The 20,191-nt window shown below is 39.2% G+C and overlaps 1 protein-coding gene across 11 annotated transcripts in view; it reads left to right on the forward strand.

The window, feature by feature from the left end:
* The window catches only part of Ttc3 (tetratricopeptide repeat domain 3), a 117,686-nt gene extending 104,392 nt beyond the window's left edge, over positions 1-13,294 (forward strand). For all 11 annotated transcript variants that reach the window (XM_046439208.2, XM_046439213.2, XM_046439214.2 and 8 more), the window contains 7 exons: positions 1,177-1,267; positions 1,775-1,876; positions 4,727-5,067; positions 6,612-6,738; positions 6,932-7,072; positions 10,422-10,514; positions 11,558-13,294. In XM_046439208.2, coding sequence (XP_046295164.1) covers positions 1,177-1,267; positions 1,775-1,876; positions 4,727-5,067; positions 6,612-6,738; positions 6,932-7,072; positions 10,422-10,514; positions 11,558-11,629 — 967 coding nt within the window. In that variant the 3' untranslated portion in view covers positions 11,630-13,294. The remainder of the gene's footprint in view (positions 1-1,176; positions 1,268-1,774; positions 1,877-4,726; positions 5,068-6,611; positions 6,739-6,931; positions 7,073-10,421; positions 10,515-11,557) is intronic.
* Positions 13,295-20,191: the final 6,897 nt, after the last annotated feature.

Genomic DNA, 20,191 nt, shown 5'->3' on the forward strand with positions numbered 1-20,191 from the left:
TACAGCTGAGGTTGAGATCAGCTAGTGTTCAGAAACCTCTTAAGTAATTCCCATAGGCTATGGATTTTGTCTTATCTGAAAAACAAAGACACTCAGACCTTATTTTATCCAGTAGTATTGACTTTCTTCCATTAAGCCTTAGGTATATGTAGATTCTTGGGTATGCTCTGCTGAATACTGATCCCACCAAAGGATAGCAAAGGAGAAAAGTGGGGGAGGAGACCATTCTGAGTCTTCTTTGTAATATGTAAGGAGAACTGACACAATTACAGATTGAAAGGAGTGTTGAGGCTTTAAATTAGGAGTAGGATGTTTGTCACTTTGTGTGTGTGTATGTGTGTGTGTAGTTGTAGATGGACAGTATGCCTTTATTTTATATTATTTTTATGTGGTGCTAAGGATTGAACCCAGTACCTCACCCATGCCAGGCGAGCACTCTGCTTCTGAGCTACAGCCCCAGCCCCTTGTTTGTCACTTTAGATAGACCAGATTTATAAAGTTCTGAGGTTGTAAATTTATCTTAATCTCTAAAGCTGCATTCTTTAGTTTTACAGTTAGACGGGGATTTAGGTTTTATTGCCATTTTTGGAATATTCCAGGCTGACTAAAATTTTTTAAATGCAAAGGTAGTGTTTAATATTAAATATGAAGAAGTAAAATGAAGAACAGTCAAATTTTCAAACTTGTGGGGGAAAAAAATTCGAGAGAATATCTTCTCTCTGCCCCTAGTTTAAGGGTTTTGTTTGTTGTGTTTTTGTTTGGTTTTATCCATAGTTAAGATATCCTTAAATGTCTAGGGGCAGGTTTACATGATTCATAATTCTTTAGAAGTAATTATGTACCCAGGCATAATGGTGGATACCTGTAATCCCCAGCAACTCGGGAGGCTGAGGCAAGAGGATTGCAAGTTTGAGGCCAGCCTGAACAACTTAACAAGACCCCAAGCATTTTAACGAGACTCTGTCTCAAAATAAGAAATAAAAAATTCTGAGGATATGGCTCAGTGGTAAAGTGCCCCGAGTTCAATCCTTATTACAAAAAAAAAGTTAATATGTGAATGGGATGGTTGAATGTATCTTTTGCTAATGTTTAAGTATTTATTTTCATTTGCATTTAAATGCTTTCATTTTTTAAATTTCCCAAGTGGATATTAAATATATTTTTAAACTTTTTCAGTGATTCCACAGAATATCCCAACATGGAGTCTGATATCTGTTCATGGGAATCATTTCTTTCTAATGTTACAAAAGAAATTGAGAGAGCAAAAGTAAGTTATGAAACGTTTTATAATTCTGTCAAAATATTTATGGTGGTTACAGTTCTTGTGAGGCTGGTGTCTTATTTAAACCATTTCTTTTTTGACATGTTAATAATAATACTGCATTTTTGTTATCACTTATGAAATTAATAGTATTTTCTTAATATTTTGGGGCTAAGAATATAGGATAGTAGAACATGTGCCTAGCATGCCAAGGGTCCTGGGTTCAATTCTCAGCAATACGAAACAAAAGAAATAAGAAAAATATGGAAATTATCTTAAATTTTACCCCTGATTGATGAGATTAAATATATATGACTTTGGAGCATTCTGATTAAGGAGAATTAATGTTAATGTTCTTATTTTGAACAAATTTTCTTTAAAAAAATTGTCTTAATACTTTGCATCTTATTTGTTTCTTGGGAAGCTGTTGACTGTTTTATAGTGTTAATTGGAAATTATAGTTTTCTTGGAATTTGTTAGAGAAAAACTTCACATTTTCCCTTCCACCTACAGTCTGAATTTGAAGATCAAATTAAGGCCATTAAAAATGGTTCTCGACTCAGTGAGCTTTCTAAAGTGCAGATTTCTGAGCTTCCATTTCCTGCCTGTAACAATGTAAGTCAGTTGCATCTTTTTTTTTTTTTCTTTCCCTGAAACAAAACATAATGAACCACAGTTTATTTTTTTAATGCGCCAAAGTTGTTTGTTTATTGTTTTCTGGGAATGGGATGAATTAACAGTTGCCTTAATGTTTTCATTATTGGTACCATTGATTAACCTTTTAATCTTTATAAACATTCTTATATAAATAGATCAGTCGTCTGCCTCTGTGCATTGGTGCAGGACTAAGGCAAATACTATTGGTCCATGTTTTTTCTACACTTTGATATACTATAGCCTATCACCATTCTTTTCTAGACGTAGTATGTATGATGTGTCTGTACGTTCTAGCATTTGAACAAATAATACAGAGTAGCAGTTTCCTTTGATTGAAGCAGGCCCTCTCTTCTGTACCACCTGGGATTATTATAATTTCTAGATACTTGGAGGCATAAAATCAAAATCTTAAAATTAAGATCTGTTTCCTCATCAAATATAGAATAAAAACTAGTGTATCTGAGACGTGCAAGACTATATTGATCTAGCATACCATATTTTACTGCTAATGTGAGGTTGTTCTGAATCTTTTGAATACTGGTGATTGCTCTTATAACATACCCCAGTAAAGAAAAGCATTAGTTGTATTTTGTGGGCTTTACAATATAGCTAAACCTAATGTCACTTTACTGTATTCTGGGATACTTGTTATCTGAAGTTTGCACACAGAGATTCTTTGTTAATACTAATTGAAATGAATTAGGTTCAAAGATGGTCAGACGATAGGAATTTAAAGACTCTGTAGAAGAGTTGATTAGAGATGGATTTCAGATTGAAATCCTAAAGATGGGGAACATTTTCTACAGCACAAAAAGTGTCTTCCTGCTGGTACCTGACCTTTGCCAGGGATGCCGTTCCAGGCTATGGGTGGTGTTCCTTTCATCTGCCTTCAACTGAATGCTTAGACAGTGGCTTCCCTCTTGGCCTTCCCCTGTGGCCCTTCTGCATATACGTTGTATCTCCTATATCTAGATGGCTGGTTCCTTTAATCAGTCTGGTCTTAAATGTCTGAGGAGTAAAAAGGTACATCTGCCTTGAACTTTAGTTTTAAAATATTTTATTGATCCAAATTTTTCTGTCTCCATTGAACTGAATAAGAAATTGTTTTATTTCAGACTGAAAAATCACTTCTTATTTATAGTTCTCTTGGTTTTTACAGCAGATGTGGAGAGAAAAATCTGTGGATTCCAATATACTATTTTATTATTAATTTGTAATTTTAGCTCATGTAATTTTATAAATACTCAAAAGAATTTTCATGTCCAAAATCCTGGAAATTTAGTTTGCTAGGAACTTACTTAATAATGTCCTTAAAACCTATTTACTTTTCATCTCGTATCTTCCTCAGTCATTTGGTGGATGTTTAATGGTTATTGAGATTAGATATGAGGTAGGCCCTCAAAGTGCTTATGGGCTTAAATTCAGTTACAAGCAGATGACGCTGAGGTTTTGCATAGCAGAGTACTATAGCAGCAGAAATCAGGGTCACTATCCTGGTCTAGAGATGTAGACCTCCATGACACAGAGATCAGAAGAAAGAACAGACCAGGTGAAGGAGTTGAGGGGATTAACTTTGGGGGAAGGGAGGATATTGTAATGCTTGGGGTCAGAGTGTTTCAGGTAGAAGAAGGAAAGTATTTGGTTGCTAGAATAAAAGAGTGGGGCAGGGTGACATACTCCTTTCATAGCTATAAAATAAGTTTACTTTAACAAAGGTATCTATCTATAGAGTGAGTGTGGAAGTAGCCCGGGGCCAGGGTCAGGAGATCCTTGTGCTCTAAGCCATGTTATGTCACTAGGAAACTGATCTATGGTTCATGCAGGGAGTACTATCAGCTTTATACTTTATGAAGATGAACTGAATGGCAGTGTGGAGAAGTAGGAAGGAGCTGCTGGAGGTGATTTCCACTGACTGGTTATTCACTTACTGCCATTAGCCATGTCTGGATGAAGGAGTGGAGAGGGAGTGGATGGAAGAGAACCAAATGGGAGAGGGATCTAGGAGGAGCAGATGAAAGAGCTATGCCATGCTCAAGACTGGGACAGAGCGTGTGGACATGGGAAGTCTAGGGTGGACTTGAGGGGAAGAGCAGCCCGATGAGACTGCACTGGGGCTGGTTTTGAACACCTTTGGGTCCCAGAGTCATCCAAGTGGATCTGTAGATATGGATCTCAGGATAATATTCTAGACTAGAAACTTTAAAAAGTGGGTATTAATTAGCAGTGAGCATAGTCACTGAGGTCTGAGAGGACATGAAATGGCCTCGGAGAAGATAGCATGTGATAGAGGTTCAAGCCTCAGATGACATTAGAAGGAACATCCATACTTAGGCATGGAAAGAGGATAATAGCTGAGCTCTCCTTGTTGAAGGAGCCAGCAGAACAGAGCCAGAGGGCACATTTTGAGAAAGAAGAGGCAGCTGGCATTCCTAGATGTCCCTGTGACTTAGTGGGGTAGACACCTTTGGAGAGTGCTGGGACAGCTAGCTTTGATCAACCAAGTTCAGCTAGGAAGGAGAGAAGCATTAGAGTGCAGACTGAAGGAGGGGCATTAGGCAGGTGAAATGTTCTCATTTAAGCAGCTTTTCTAATTTTACAGGAAAAAAGTATACTGTAGAAAATTATTTAGAAGTCAGAAGTCTACCCTTGCTTTAAGAACTACCAAGTTATGATCAGCAATTCTTTTAAGACAAAAACATTATTGTATTCAGGTTTCCTGTATTATAGTCATGCAGTCTCTGTCCTTGCCTGTTTCTCCTCTTAAGACAATTCCTAAGTGACCCAATTCCTGTGGTGTGTCCCTCACAGATTCATCCTGAGTTTCCCCCTGAGTCTTCAGGCCATGATGATCAAGGGCCTGGGACATTTGTAAACAGTGCAACTGGAGCAGTTAAGGATTTAGATCTGTTCTCCACCGGTGATTGCCCAGAGGAGTCTACTGCACTGTCACCTCGGTTGCCCTCTGGTCAAACTGAAGTTACTCAGCCATCAGAGCATACAGGGGCCAGCCAGACAACTCCATCTGAACAAAGCCCTGAGGCACATCAGAAAGTACCTGTTCCTCCAGAACGTGCTTCAAGCCAGTCTCCAAAAAAGCCGTTCAACAGTATTATTGAGCACCTGTCAGTGGTGTTCCCATGGTACAGCAGGTATGAATATAAAACATTTATGACTGTTAAATACTTCATTGAACTGATGTTTCCTGATCAAATAAAATCAAGGCTGGCTAGGGGCTAACATGGAAAAAACTGCATGATGTTTTGCTCATGAGGACAGGTGCTACTTTTCTTTCTTTTTGTAAACATAGAGGTGAGCATTTTCTTTTCTTTTTTTGTAGTGCTGGGGACAAACACACACCTCATACATGCTAGACCCGAGCTCTACCACTGAGCTACACCCCTAGTCCTCAAATAAATTTTTAAATATGCACATCTAGATTAAAAATACTGAGCACTGGTAATCAACATTGAACAGAATCTGTCAGTTTGCTAAGATTTTTATGAGATCCATAGCACTCTCTTAACACTAATTGTTATGAAATTAGTAAATTAATTGTAAAATAATAGTTTTCTGTATTTTGAAAGAAGATAAATCACATATAAAAGAAAACAGCAGCAATTTACACCTTGTAGAAAATACCTCTGATTTGTTAGAGGTGCAAGGTTGAAAAGACTAGACTGAATTTGACAGTACATGAGGAATGTATAAATGTCACAGAGGATCCTTGGGAGACTGGGGAAGAACTCCTCATATCTGGGTCAAGAAGAGCTGTAAGTGGGGCTGGGGATGGTTGCTAGCACTTCAGCAGTGTTTCTGCCTCCCCATGGCTCCAGGTTGGGACAAGAAAGAGCAAGGTTAGGATTGATGAGTAGCTCAGAAGAGAGGACTCCACACAGAGAATGGCCTCTGTACCTGCCTTGTTAATTCTCATTCTCTGACAATGTTAGTTACAGGCTTTGCAATTGAAATTTGGAAACAAAGTCATAATTAATGATTGGTCAGAAATAATATTTTACAGTGTCAGTGGAACCCTGCCACTTGAAAATAAGTATATTTTGTCTGCATTTGGGCATATTTTTCCCTAAGTTTGACAAACATTGTAAGTTCTCTCAATAGCAGTTCTCATGTCAGTTGTAAAAATATTCAAGTTGTAATTATCAGAAGTACCCTACAAATAAAATTTCGTACAGTCTTAATTAAATTTGGCAGAATTAAAAAAAATCAAACAGAAATGTGTTCTGATTTTCTGAAAGCTAAAATATTCGGGGCACTAGTGGTGCAAATATCAAGTTCCCATTGACTGATGGTGTACTCTTCCCATTTGATGGCATTTGAGAAACATTCAGACTTTGAAAGCTGGTTTGTTAGGGATTTTTTCAAAGAAGGAAATCTACAAAGCTAGTTTTTCTTGGATAGAAAGAGATCTTATTGATTTTAAATTATTTTTAAATAAATAAAACAAACAGTCCATTAACAACTAAAAAAATTTTTTTTAAATAATATTGTGGAAATTTTCACAACTTCTTGGAAAGATTGATTCTGCCTTAAAATAATTATGCTTTTCATGTGTAGTTATTATTGTCCTATGTTCTACAGATTAATTTTTGTATATTTACTTTTTCGAGTTGGACTTCTGGGTTGATATTGGCACATTGACTTTCTGTTGTCATTTATTGTTTACTTTCCCTTTCAGCACCGAGCTTGCTGGTTTTATTAAAAAGGTTCGAAACAAAAACAAGAACTTACTCTCAGGATTGGGTATTGATGAAATTGTCCAAAGAGTGACAGAACACATTGTAGATGAAGAGAAAAAGAAAAAGGTATTTCATCCAGATGCAGTAAAATGTTCCCCTTAATCCTTATTTATTGATAAAATTTGAGAATTCTTTTTTTTAAAGCTTCAAGCCAAAATATAGAGAAAATTTACCAAAAAAGATGATCAAACTTTAGGTTACTAAGTTGAACTTTGCTTCCTTTGTGCTCTCTCACCCAATCCCCTTGTTATCTCTTAAGCCAAATCCAGGAAAGGGCAAGAGAACATCTGAGGCCAGCTCTGCTGCTTCTGTGAACCAGTCTTCCCAGGGCCCACCCTCAATTGCTGGACCATCACCCAAAACTAAGGGACAGAAAACAGAAGATGTCCCCATGAGTGTTGTACGTATAATGTCGTAGCTAGTTTTACTTTTTTTTTTTTTTTAATTTTAGTTGTAGTTGGACACAGTACCTTTATTTTATTTATTTTTATGTGGTGCTGAGGATCAAACCCAGGGCCTCGCATGTGCTAGGGAAGTGCTCTACTGCTCAGCCCCAGCCCCAACCCTAGTTTTACTTTTTAATGAAGAACAAGAAGAAAACATTTTTTAACCCATGATTTAGCACCATTCTTTTCATTTATAGTCCTACTTTATTGGATCCTAAAATTAGAAACCAAATTTTACTGTATTTGAAGGTGTCCAGTTTGAACAGCAGTGAATAGTTCTGAGGAATGCCCAGGACCTAGAACAGGGAAAAGCCTTACAGTCAAGCTCTGACTGCATCGAGAGAACTGAGTTTTCTGTCTTCTTGCTGTGTTGCTGCAGATGGGCAGATATGTTGATATATTTACTTATTTATGTATTTTGGTATTAATTGCAATATTTGGATTAGTTGAAAAAAATAATCTTTAACTAATTTTATTCTTCATAATCATGGACTATGAAATCAGACTGGGTTGCATCACTTCACATCACTGTTTGTCGGGGTAATATCTGCCCTGACCAGGCTATTTCTGGATGAAATGCTGCCATGAAAGGACCAGGTCAGCCCAGTACTGAAAATCTAGTTTTTGCCCTTCACCTCTTCCCTCACACACCTGGGAAGGGCACACTGGAATGGGCTAAATGTGCCTGAAATCTAACATGCTGATTTAAGTTGTTTCTTCTCCTTTTAAACAGTAAGAATCATTTACATTTACATGGAACATTTTATAAAATGCTGTTATAACTATGTCTGAGTTGATAAGGCCTTGTAATTGTCTATATTTTATAATAAGGAAAATCAAGGCCCAGATGCGACTTTCTAGCATTCACTGGACTGACAGCATAGTTGTAGCTCAGACTGGGCCTTTTGACTTAAGTGAGCAGCATGTCATTCCCAGTTCTTTCCACACTGACCAGCTGATGCCAGAGACCCTGTAGGGACTGCATGTGGTTGAAAGAGGGGCCATCGACTCATGGCTCAGGTAGGGGGCTGTAGATTGAATTCTGGTGTGAAGCACATTTCCCTGTTGCTCCAACTGTGGTAGCAGAGTGTAGAAGACAATGAAAGGTCACAGCCCCATAATGTTCTCAGCAGTGAGTTCACAATACAAGATGTAGAGTAAGGCTAGTATGTTAACTTGAGCTCGCAGTGAGTCTTTTCATGAACTTACTTTTATTCCTTTTATATATTTTGTGCTTTACACTACACCTTTGAAGACTTACCACACCACGTACACTCAACTCCCAGAAGGTCTCATCCCCAACCATATCCTAGAGAGAGTGCTTATAGGCACGTGGAGTACCCACTTCGAGTCAGTCCCCGCTTCTCCCAGGGGTTTCTTATGTGTCACATGTTCTGTGACCCTTTAACCAGGCAGGATTCCCAGGGCATTCCCATTCATGTGCATGTGTGTTATGACCATCCCCACCTCAAGATAGACTTGAAGTAATCACCTGAAAGAGATCTCCTAGTTCATATTCAATGTTGATAATAATAAAGTTGTAAAATCCACTTTATTTAAACTTTGCCAAATTACATGAGAAATAAAAATTTATATTCAAACTGGTACTTAACTAGATAATTGTAGGTAGTGTTTGAAAAATGAAAAAAAGTTTGTTTTATATTTTTAGATTACAGAAGTAATACACACTCAAAATAGAAAATAGAAATAAAGGGGACATATTAAAAACCCTAAAGCTGAGCATGGTGGGACACACCTGTAATCCCAGTCACTTGGGAAGCTAAGATAGGAAAATCACAAGTTCAAGTTCTCTACCACAATACCCTGTTTGAAAAAAATAAGAACTCTTAAAACTTACCCTCTAGTTAGCATTATTACATTAGTATATATTTTTCTAAACTCATATATATATATATATAATGTATTAATTTAATCAAAACAAATACCAGGTCATATTTTTTATGTTCTTTGGGGAATATTTCAATTTTTTTACTGTGGTTTTGCTTTTTACTTCGAAATATACTGTGTTCATCTTCCCATACTAGAAAACAGTCAAGTTAACTATATATTTTCCCAGCTAACCTGGCTTTGAATTTTGCAAAGTGAGTTGGAGAGGTCTTCTCCTGCCCTTCCCCAGGGCTCACACCTCCCTTTCTTCCCTGATCTTTGAGTCACAGACAGCAGTAGAGCAACATGAACACCTTTGTTCTCTCTGGTCTGCCCCTGTCTAATTTGTAATTCTCTGTCTGCACCCTGCCAGCACCTAGGGAAGGAGCAGGTCCCCACACAGTAGTTCAGGATCTACACAGCTTGATGTCTGCTTCAGTCAGTCACTTGGGATGTTTTTATATTTTTGGAACATCAGTTGGGGCAAGGTTTCTTACCAGATGCTTAAAGTCCAGATAAATAAGACTCATTTCCTGCCTTTAGAGTGCTCAGCGTTAAGAGGCAAGTTAGAATAGAGCTGATGCAATGCATGATAAGTGCTGTAAGCTGCAAGGAGAACTCTGTGCTTGGTGGCCTAAGTGTCACTTGGGGTATATGTCACAGAGGAGGCCAGAAAACTTACACTCATCTGTTTCCAGTGTCTCACACAATCCCCGACTGTGGATGTTACTTGGTTTAGCTGTCTGTTTTGAAATGCACTAATATTCCATGTTCATGGAAACTTTAAAAAATTGTAAAAAAAAAAAAATAATCTCCTTGGCCAAGGGGTAACCCTATTAATATTTTGATATCAGATTATTTTCTAGGCACTTCTGCAGACATTCTCTCTTTTTAAAAAATTGAATTATGTGATAGACTGTTGTATAACTTGCATTTATTCAATGATTTGTGGTGACCAGCTTTCTGTGTCAAGGATCATGGTATTCCATCATGATGTTAATTGGCTACATGATAGTCTGTTGTGTAGATTTGTCGTAATTTAAGTCCCTGTTAGATAATTAGATGAATAATTAATTTGTAATATCTAATTAATAACCATACTTCATGTATGCTATAGGGATAAGTAGTATAATATAAGTAGTAATATCTCACCAGGGAATCTGTTAATTATAAAAACCAGTATTCCCTCTGAGAACATTAGAAATTCAGAAATATACTTTTATTTTTGTATTTTTATGTTTTCTCTTTTAAAATGCTATTTAAAAACAAGTTGTTTCTTCATTCTGCCCAGCCATAATTTACCACCCTTTGTGGCAAAAATGTTTGAAGGCCACTCATGTCATGAGTCATGAAAAACTCATGTCATAAAGAGAGATTTCTTTAATCTTTATTTTTCAGATATGTTTGTTTCCACAGGTACTAGATGCAGATTCCTGTGAAATATGCCATGAGGTGTTCAAATCAAAAAATGTGCGTGTGCTAAAATGTGGACACAAGTTTCACAAAGGGGTAAGAATTCTCTTTGACCATCTATATCATGCATTGTGACTGCCAACTGTTTTGAAAATAAAAAAGGAATTTTTTTCTTAAGTATCGATACTTATAATTCCAAGCCACTCTATAAGCCTACACATGTCTCTGGTCATTGCCCTTTGCAAAGACTGGTGCTGAAGAAGTGGGAGAGTGGTCCTGGGCCAGAGGTGTGTGCAGCTCTGCAGACTGTACTTTCTGTAATAATGTCACGGGTAGAAAAGAGTTGACTTCAGGAACTATAATAGGTGCTGAGAGCCAAAGCAATATGAATTCCTTTAAAGATGGTTTCTTACATGACTAAATGAATAAACAGTGTAGCACTTTATTAATTTAGTGTATTGTATAAAGGTGGTTTAACATTTTAAAAGAGAAAAACTAAACCTTGTTGGGTCCCTTGTGCTTGACTCTGAGCATTTGTACTGTACTCTTCCTGCTGAGTGAGGACAGATCAGGTCTCTGTTGTGCTGATTTATTCATCCTTGAGAAAGGGATGCATACAGAATACTCACTAATAGGAAATGAGAAAGCTTTCTCCTCCAGATAGGGCATCCTGGCTTGGACTTTCTAGGTTTCCATGCATACTCAGCCATGTTGCAGCAGCAGGCTGGCTAAGAGCAACAGGGAACATGGCACACAGGCTGGTGGGATGCTTAAGAACCAAGCCAAAACCATGAAGAGGAATGGGCTAAGATTTGGGTGATAGGGTCCCAAGGGTCATCAAAATGCTGACCTCCTGCAAAACATGGCGACTGGTGCTGAAGAATTGAGACTGGAGCCAGGTGTAGTGGAGGACAAGGCCACACAGGGGGCCATATCTGAAGGGGACTTATTTCCACTGTAGTTTTATTCATACTCCTGGCCTAAGCAGCATTACTGTCCCTGAGTATTGGGCAGCATTAGGCCCCATCAGACTTGCAGGTGACATTAGCCATGTATGCCAAGGAGTCCAGCAGTGCAGGGGAACTAAGGCCCCCACATGGTCCTGAAGGCACTGACTGATTTTGTTTTCTTCTTTTCAGTGCTTTAAGCAGTGGCTAAAAGGGCAGAGTAGTTGCCCTGCCTGTCGTGATGGTGATCTGTCAGAAGAGTAGTCTGTGTCTACCCTCCAGGACTGGCCAGCCAGTACTGCCTTCCTGCTGCTCTAGGTAGTCACTCTTCACTAAGCATCACTCACCCACATACCAAGTTGAAATAATGATAATTCCTACTTTCAGCATAAAAAACAAACATTTGACGAATCTCTGGCATTCTGTATCACAAAGCGAATCAGTGGAAATCTTTAATTCAGTTGCTATTAGGTAATTTCTCCACTCTGATTCAATATTTCAGTGATAGTCAAATAATGGCTTATCAAATGATGTGTCATTGCATTCTTACATTGTTAGCGCTGTTGTGGAGATCTGTGAGATGGGAGCTTCTTTGGGGAAGTATTGTGAGCACCCCAAAGCAGTTTAAATTATAAGAATTCTTAACCTGGTGAAGTGCCCAGGTTTCCCTTTTGTGTTTGAAAAATCTGTTCCAGTGGCTCTATAACAGAGATGATATTGACCTTTAAATTTTTTTATAAGATTCGGTAGTCTGAAAATATGCTTACATTTTCCCTCAGAGATCCTACATTTTTAAAATGGGCTTAAACAAGTCACATTTTAATAATTTGTACTTAATATTAAAATATTGGCTGATATGGACCAAAAAGATTCACATTTCCTCTTCATGAAATGTCATGTGCTTTTGATTTTCATTTTATTTGTTTTTCCATATATTTTTTTCCCTTCATATGGTAGTAGATTGAATCCTGGGCCTCACAAATGCTAGTCAAGGAAGCTTTCCACCAGTGGGCTACATCCCCATCCACTCCATAGGTTTTTATTTTATTTTTGTTTTTTAATCTTTTTATGATGTAATCTGATATTTGAAAATCAATTGCAAAATTACTTTATTAGTTATCAGCCAAGACTTTCTTACCCCCCAAATCAAGGCCGTGTATTCAACATACCAACCCCACATTTGAATTTGTTCTTAGAATACGCTGCTGTTCTCATTAGCAGTATTTGGCTCTCTTTGTGAGTCAGTCAGCAAGTGCTTGGATATCTACATCTAGCTCAGTGCTGATCCCGCACAGGCACTGTATAGACTAGTAACCATCATTCTCCTCCTTACCCACCCCCCAAAAGAAAAACTTGTGTAATTAGACAATTCTGCGGTGTCTGTGTTACAACTGTTCTGTGTTTGACATTTGTGTAAAATAATGCATGCAATCTTGTACTGTGCCTAAGAACAAAACTGTGACTGCATTAGGAACTATTTAGATTCTTTTAGTGACCTATGGACAGCGGTAAATATGGAAAAGTGAATCCTGGACACATTCCACCACTCAAACATGAAGGATCAAAAAGTGATTTTCAGTGTGTTCTTCGTTCCACTGCAAACTCAGTCAGTCACGAGTGTATGGGCAGATTTGGTCACCTTCCTCTGCCTGTGCTCCATGTGAGTTGTGATGTCTTGGTGACGTAGTCCATAGAAGCCCCCTCCTTACTCTGAAGCATTCTCCATCTTGGTCCCTAAAACATTGTCTGCATTTTCATGGCAGTTGAGAGCTGTGCATATTAAAATACACAAGGGACAGTTTGTAGCAACTGGTATGAAGGAGAAAAGCAACTAACGAGTGAGAGAATGTATTCTGTCCTTACCTTCAGAGCCTTGTGAACATGCCTTACATTTGTCCAGTAATTGTCAATAAACAGCATTCTAAAAGACTGGCAGTGCACTGTCATTCTTGCCCATTCCTTCTCAGATAATGTTAAAATACATTCTACATGAAAATTCAAGGCCTCCATTCTATGCTAACATTTTAAAAGTGACTTCATTTGGAAAGAACAGCCATGCTACATCTGGTAGAACCTGGTTCAAAACTCCTTTGTGCCTAAATAAAACTTGACAAACTCACGTTTACACGATTAACTATTTAAATTTGTGAATTGAACTTTTATGCAGAGATGATAAAGAGTTCACTATTTTAGGCTTAATTAACAGATATTTCATGTGAATACAAATACACACATATAAGGACCCTGAAGACAATTACATTTCTCAGGATTTTTTTTTTTTTTTTGCATCTGGAACTAATGAGGCTGCTTGATTTAATTTATTTTTGAATATACTCACTGTAAAAGATTAAAGAATGCAAATTTTAAAAATCTAGTGTTTATTCAAGCATATTCAAAGAATTATCAGTACATATTTTTAATCTGTTAACATTCAATTCAGAATAATGTATAACTTAAAGCAATGGTTATTCTTTTAAAAATAAGGTTATTTTTCTCTACTGAACTGCTTAATCTGTTAAGAATAATGAATAATCCAATATAAAATTGAAGTGGTACCCAGCACAATATTACTACATTTTTAAGTTAATTTTAAAGATAATATATACAGTGGAGGCAGGTGGTGAGAATGATCAACACATGACAACTTGTAGCAATAGAACTAGAATAGAATAGTTTTCAATCAGACAACCCTCTGTGAAGGAACAGGTGGAAGAGACAGTGCAAGATGGGAATTTCTTTCATCCACATGAGGCTGTCACCCAGGAGACTGAAAGGCAAAGGTAGTCAAGTGATGAGCAGTTTGTTAGAATGAGGACCCAAAACATCTCAGGACCCAGCATGAAAGAAGTGCAAAAGATATTTAGGTCTTTTTAAATACATTCAATAGGCTTGATTAAAAGGCTTATCTTTAACAGAGTTGGTCCAGTCATGTCTAGTTCCTCTTTATTTTTCCTCTTTATTCTTGACACAGTGAAGGACGTCCATATTCCTATGGCCATGTACACTTCAGAGCCTTCCAGGCAAGACCTGCCATGGAAACAAATACTGGAAACTATTTATTTGACAGGGGTGTAGGAGTAGTTTACAAGGCACCAGGCCAGATGTTTTGATTACAGTGGTAAACAAAAGTTAGGGGCCCCATGAATCCTGTTATGGAGTTAAATAGATAACAAATATACAAAGTCATCTCAGGTAGTCAGAAGAGTTTTGAAGGAGAAGCAAAGAAAGCACTTAGATTAATAAAATTTTCAAGGGCTTAGCATAGTGCATAGCACATAAACCCTTGAAAAAGGGGAACTAGTAATTGGTAAGATGAGGGTCTGGAAAGTGCAAAGGGAGAGTTTGATCCTATAAGAAAAAGTTTTGTTAGGTTAGGTCATAGCATTTTCTCAACACAGCCTAGACTGGAATGCAATTAATTAGTGAAAAGACCAAGAGGAAATCAGATCATCTCAAAATCATTTTGAAACATAGCTGTGTTCCTGAAATCTTGACTTTAAGGGTAATGTGATTGTAGAGGAAAGGACGGTTTCACATTTGGCTTTCCCAGATTATCTGTATGAGCACTCTTGAATTGGCCTTTCCTGTTCAGTTTGAGTTTACAGTCAGAGCCCACCCTCCCCAACTCGGGGTATTTGAACTGACACGTTGGAAGAGCCCAGACAAGGTGATCCCTAGTGAAGAAGCTGTGTACTCCAGACTCCTCAGCTTAGGGTGAGCTTGGGGTGTTCTCATTCATTCTAACATTGCCTTAGCTTTGTGTTGTCTCTTCCTATTCCCCCTTTAACTCCTCACTAAAAAGAAAATATTTAGGGCTGGTGCTGTAGCTCAGTGCGCAGAGTGCTTGCCTAGCTTGCGCAAGGCACTGGGTTCAATCCTCAGCATCACATAAAAATAAACACATAAAATAAAGGCATTCTGTCCATCTACAACTACAAAAAAAAATTAAAAAAATATTTAGCAAAGATGCAGAAGTTGAACACCAATAGTCAACTACAAACTCCTAATGAGTCAATCATCAAATCAAAGTGGTCAAACCATCAAGTCAGAAAAAAAAAGTTTTTTTTTTTTTTTAGCTACATTAAGAATGATTTTAGAAAGGCAGCAGAATACAACAGACACTAGTATGGCAATATGTAAATCAATGGATGTGTAACTGATGTGATTCTGCAATCTGTATACGGGGTAAAAATGGGAGTTCATAACCCACTTGAATCAAAGTGTGAAATATGATATATCAAGAACTATGTAATGTTTTGAACAACCAACAATAAAAATTAAAAAAAAAAAACAAAGAATGATTTTAGATATCCCTTGTGGGGGAAAAAAACATACTTTGATCTCTCATAGTATATAGAACATCAATTCCAAATGGATCATAGTCCTAAATATGAAAAATAAAATAATGCTGCTCTATATTTCCTTCCCTTGGAATAGACAAAGATTTCTTAGAAAACAAAAAGCACTAGCTGTAAGAATAAAAAGCTGATAAGGTGGATTTTGCTGCAGTTAAGAAGTTACCAAGGGCTGGGGCTGGGGCTCAGTGGCAGAGCGCTTGCTTAGCATGTGTGAGGCGCTAAGTTTGATCCTTAGTGCCACATAAAAATAAATAAATAAAGATATTGTGTCTATCTACAGTAAAAAAAAAAAAAAAGAAAAAGAACTTACCAAGTTGCCACTGATTGTGAAAAAGCAAGCCATCATGTGGAGGAAATGTCAATACATGCTTCCAAAGAAAAGAAGGCCAATATCGTGAACAGGCACAGATTTTGAACTGGTGTTTCGCAGATATCCAGTTGGCTTATACGTATTTTGATAGCCAAATTTGTTCACTATCCATCGTCAAGGAAATGTAAGTTAAAATCCTAAAATTTAACACCTAGAACGATACAGTAAGTTGTCTTGAAGTTACCTGGTACTGGTAAGGTGGTTTATCTGCTTCTCATGGAGTTGTTCATCTCTAAGATGTGTGTGAAGGTCTGGGGTGCTGGAGTCAGCTCAGACCAGGCTCCAGAACAAGGGCCAGTTGTTAAATTTTTAGGAATTTTGTGAACCAGTGGTCAAACACAGCTACTATTAAACCGTGAACAATACAAGCAAGCAATTACTTCGTGATTACTATAGTTTGTTATGTTTTAGTGCTGTTGTTATCTCATCTGTAGAAAGCTTTTAATCAACCATAGAAATTGGCATATGATAAACATCAGAGCCTGGCCTGCCTGGAGAATCTGGTGAAGCCTGGAATTTTGTCTCTTGGAGAAACAGCTCCTCGATGATTCTGCGTGTGTCCTTCGGCCTTTCCCTTCGCATTTGAAGTGATGATTAGGAGACGCACAGACCATTCTGAGATGATTTCTGCAGGATGAGCTCCTCATGGCTCTGGCCAGGGCCTCGCCCTTGCTCTTCTGGAAGTACACTGCTAACCAGGTCTGTCTAGCTCAGGGACCAAGACCTGAAATCTGTTGTGAGTCAGCCCTTCACAGTTGCCTGGGAGCCACCATTCCTGGCCCTCTGCCACAACCAACCAAGGTAGACACCCTACCTGCCTCTGGCACCACTGCCTCAGGAGTGGTGCAACTCCCCTAGGCAACTCAAGAGTATGTTTCAGAAGTGTGAATAGGAAGACTCCAAGCTGGAGGTGACTCATCTAACCTCCCTGGGAGGGAGGCAGGAAGGGTGGGCTTGAAATCCATCAGTCCCTGGACCTTGCCAAGAGAGCCTCCAAACAGTGCAGTTGGTGTGAATGACCAGGCTTCTGTGGCAGGGCACTTCAAAGAGAATCTTGCTCCTTTCAATAAGCTTTTTTGTGTCAAACAGAGGTGTCATTGTTTTCAGCAAATACCTTGCAACTCAATAAATAAATACCATTCTGTTTTCTAACATTCCCCCCTCCGTTTTTCACAAGTTATGTATGAAGGCATTTTGCTTAATTCCTTCAGTCCTGTATTTCAGCTTCTATTTATTTGGTGTGATAGAAAGGTCTTAATTTAGATCTCCCTACCACCACTTCCAAGAAATCTGCCACCAGCTTCAGCTTCGTGTCCTTAAGTGCCACCCCATTCCAGCGGGGTGAGCCAACAGCTTCTGAAAAAAGAAAGCAACTGAACAGATGGACATTGTGCTCCAGACACTGGCTGCTGCCGTAGCGCCAGCAGGACTCCAGTTTTCACTGGGGTCCTGTTGGAAGCCACATTACTTTTGCTGTCAGATTCAAAACTACCTCAACCTCTAAACTGCCAGACCTTTGAAAGTTGGGGCATAGATGGCACTTGCTGCTGCTCCTTCCTTGGGACAAATCCTGAGCACGTCCTGGGCCTTCCTGCACTGCCTGTGGATATCTCCCCATTCCTCCTCACCCCAGCCATGTACCTCTCCGGGTAGAGGTCCTGGTTTCCTTGACCTCATCCTTGCCTCTTCTCGCTCTCCTCCCAGGGGCCACAGAGCATCCCAGCTCTTCTCCCTGGGAGCAAGGCAAACGGCCCGGGTCATTGTGATGGACTGATAAACACGTACACATGTTTTTCCTCATTCACTCTGGGCAGGCAGTGTTGTAGGTGCCAGAAAAACAACAGGGAACAGAAGAGAAGGAAGGCTGCCATGTCCATCAGGGGAGGCTGAAGTCAAGTATGAGAGTGAAATGACCAAGAAATCCAGAGAAAAGGAGCCAGCAAGGGATGTGGGAGTGCATATACAGTGGGGGAGAGGTCACAACTTCAGATAGGCCAGGGAAGGTAACCACAAGGTGCAGCCTAGAGGAGGGGAGGGAGTGACAGAAGAGGGGTGCTGGGTGGGTAGTGGGGAGCAAGAGCGAAGCTTGCTGGTACTGCAGGAACCACAACTCTTTTGAGTTGTGGATTGTGTACAGGTGGGGGGTTCCCAGAGGGTGGATAGGGGTACTTGGGGTGGGGACAGCGACTTAAGCAATGTGGACACAACTTGCTGGTCAGCCCTCTTTAAACATTAGTTCTGCTTACAGCCTTAGACTCCAGGGACTTGGTCTGGGAGTCAGGCAAAGGGCATTTCTAATACAGTATCATTGTGTTACAGCAGCTCCTATCTGGTCACTGCTCCCACCTCTGTCTCCTCAGTGGCTAGTAATCCTGGGCCTGCACTTGGCCACCTGTCCAGGGCAGCAGCCCCCTCACTTCACATCCTCATACCTTGTCTTACCATAGCCCCAGCGAGTCCCCAGCCTGTAGCAGCCAACTCCCCTTCCTGTGCTACTGTAGACCAAGACACCTTGACTTTCCTTTCATCCTGCCACATCCCACTGTGTGGCCTTCAGAAGCTATTCAACATCTAATTTTCCCCTTTCACAATGGAGATTAAATGAATGCTCCTTGTTTGTAGTTGTTCAGATAACATTTTCAAAAAAACCCAAATAAGAGCCACACACCACAAAACTGTGGTGGCCTCCAAATCTGGTCCCCAGCCCCATCCCCACCTGACCTTCTTCATACCCCCAGCCCAGACTCTACACCTGTCTCCCAACATGATTTTCCTAACAACCATTTCAGGCTCCTGCACTGTTTACAAACGTCATGGCACTTCCCCCCCCAAGTAGCCTATGAAATAGAGATTGTTTTTACCCCCATTTAAGATGCAGAAATAAACCTAAATGCTACATAACTTCCCTTAGGTCATATAACTGGAAATGTCTGAGTCAGGATTTGCACCTACCATGAGTAAACTCCTTGCTCAAGATATTATCTGCAGAATTCATTTATTAATTCTAGTAGTTTCTTTGTAGACCCTTTTGGGTCTTCTAGGTATAGAATCATGTCATCTGCAAATAGTGATAATTTAAGTTCTTCTTTTCCTATTTTTATGCCTTTAATTTCTTTTTTTTTTTTAATTTTTTATTGTTGGCTGTTCAAAACATTACATAGTTCTTGATATATCATATTTCACACTTTGATTCAAGTGGGTTATGAGCTCCCATTTTTACCCCATATACAGATTGCAGAATCACATCAGTTACACATCCATTGATTTACATATTGCCATACTAGTATCTGTTGTGTTCTGCTGCCTTTCCTATCCTCTACTATCCCCCCTCCCCTCCCCTCCCCTCCCCTCCCCTCCCCTCTTCTCTCTCTGCCCCCTCTACTGACATTCGTTTGTCCCCCTTATATTATTTTTCCCCTTCCCCTCACTTCCTCTTGTATGTACTTTTGTATAACCCTGAGGGTCTCCTTCCATTTCCATGCATTTTCCCTTCTCTCTCCCTTTCCCTCCCACCTCTCATCCCTGTTTAATGTTAATCTTCTTCTCATGCTCTTCATCCCTACTCTGTTCTTAGTTACTCTCCTTATATCAAAGAAGACATTTGGCATTTGTTTTTTAGGGATTGGCTAGCTTCACTTAGCATAATCTGCTCTAATGCCATCCATTTCCCTGTAAATTCTATGATTTTGTCATTTTTTAATGCAGAGTAATACTCCATTGTGTATAAATGCCACATTTTTTTTATCCATTCATCCATTGAAGGGCATCTAGGTTGGTTCCACAGTCTAGCTATTGTGAATTGTGCTGCTATGAACATCGATGTAGCAGTGTCCCTGTAGCATGCTCTTTTTAGGTCTTTAGGGAATAGACCTAGAAGGGGAATAGCTGGGTCAAATGGTGGCTCCATTCCCAGCTTTCCAAGAAATCTCCATACTGCTTTCCAAATTGGCTGCACCAATTTGCAGTCCCACCAGCAATGTACAAGTGTACCCTTTTCCCCACATCCTCACCAGCACTTGTTGTTGTTTGACTTCATAATGGCTGCCAATCTCACTGGAGTGAGATGGTATCTTAGGGTGGTTTTGATTTGCATTTCTC

The sequence above is a fragment of the Marmota monax genome, unplaced genomic scaffold, assembly GCF_021218885.2.
Source record: "Marmota monax isolate L192 unplaced genomic scaffold, Marmota_monax_Labrador192_F-V1.1 WCK01_AAM20220418_F8-fsc00125, whole genome shotgun sequence".
NCBI classification, from domain to species: domain Eukaryota; kingdom Metazoa; phylum Chordata; class Mammalia; order Rodentia; family Sciuridae; genus Marmota; species Marmota monax.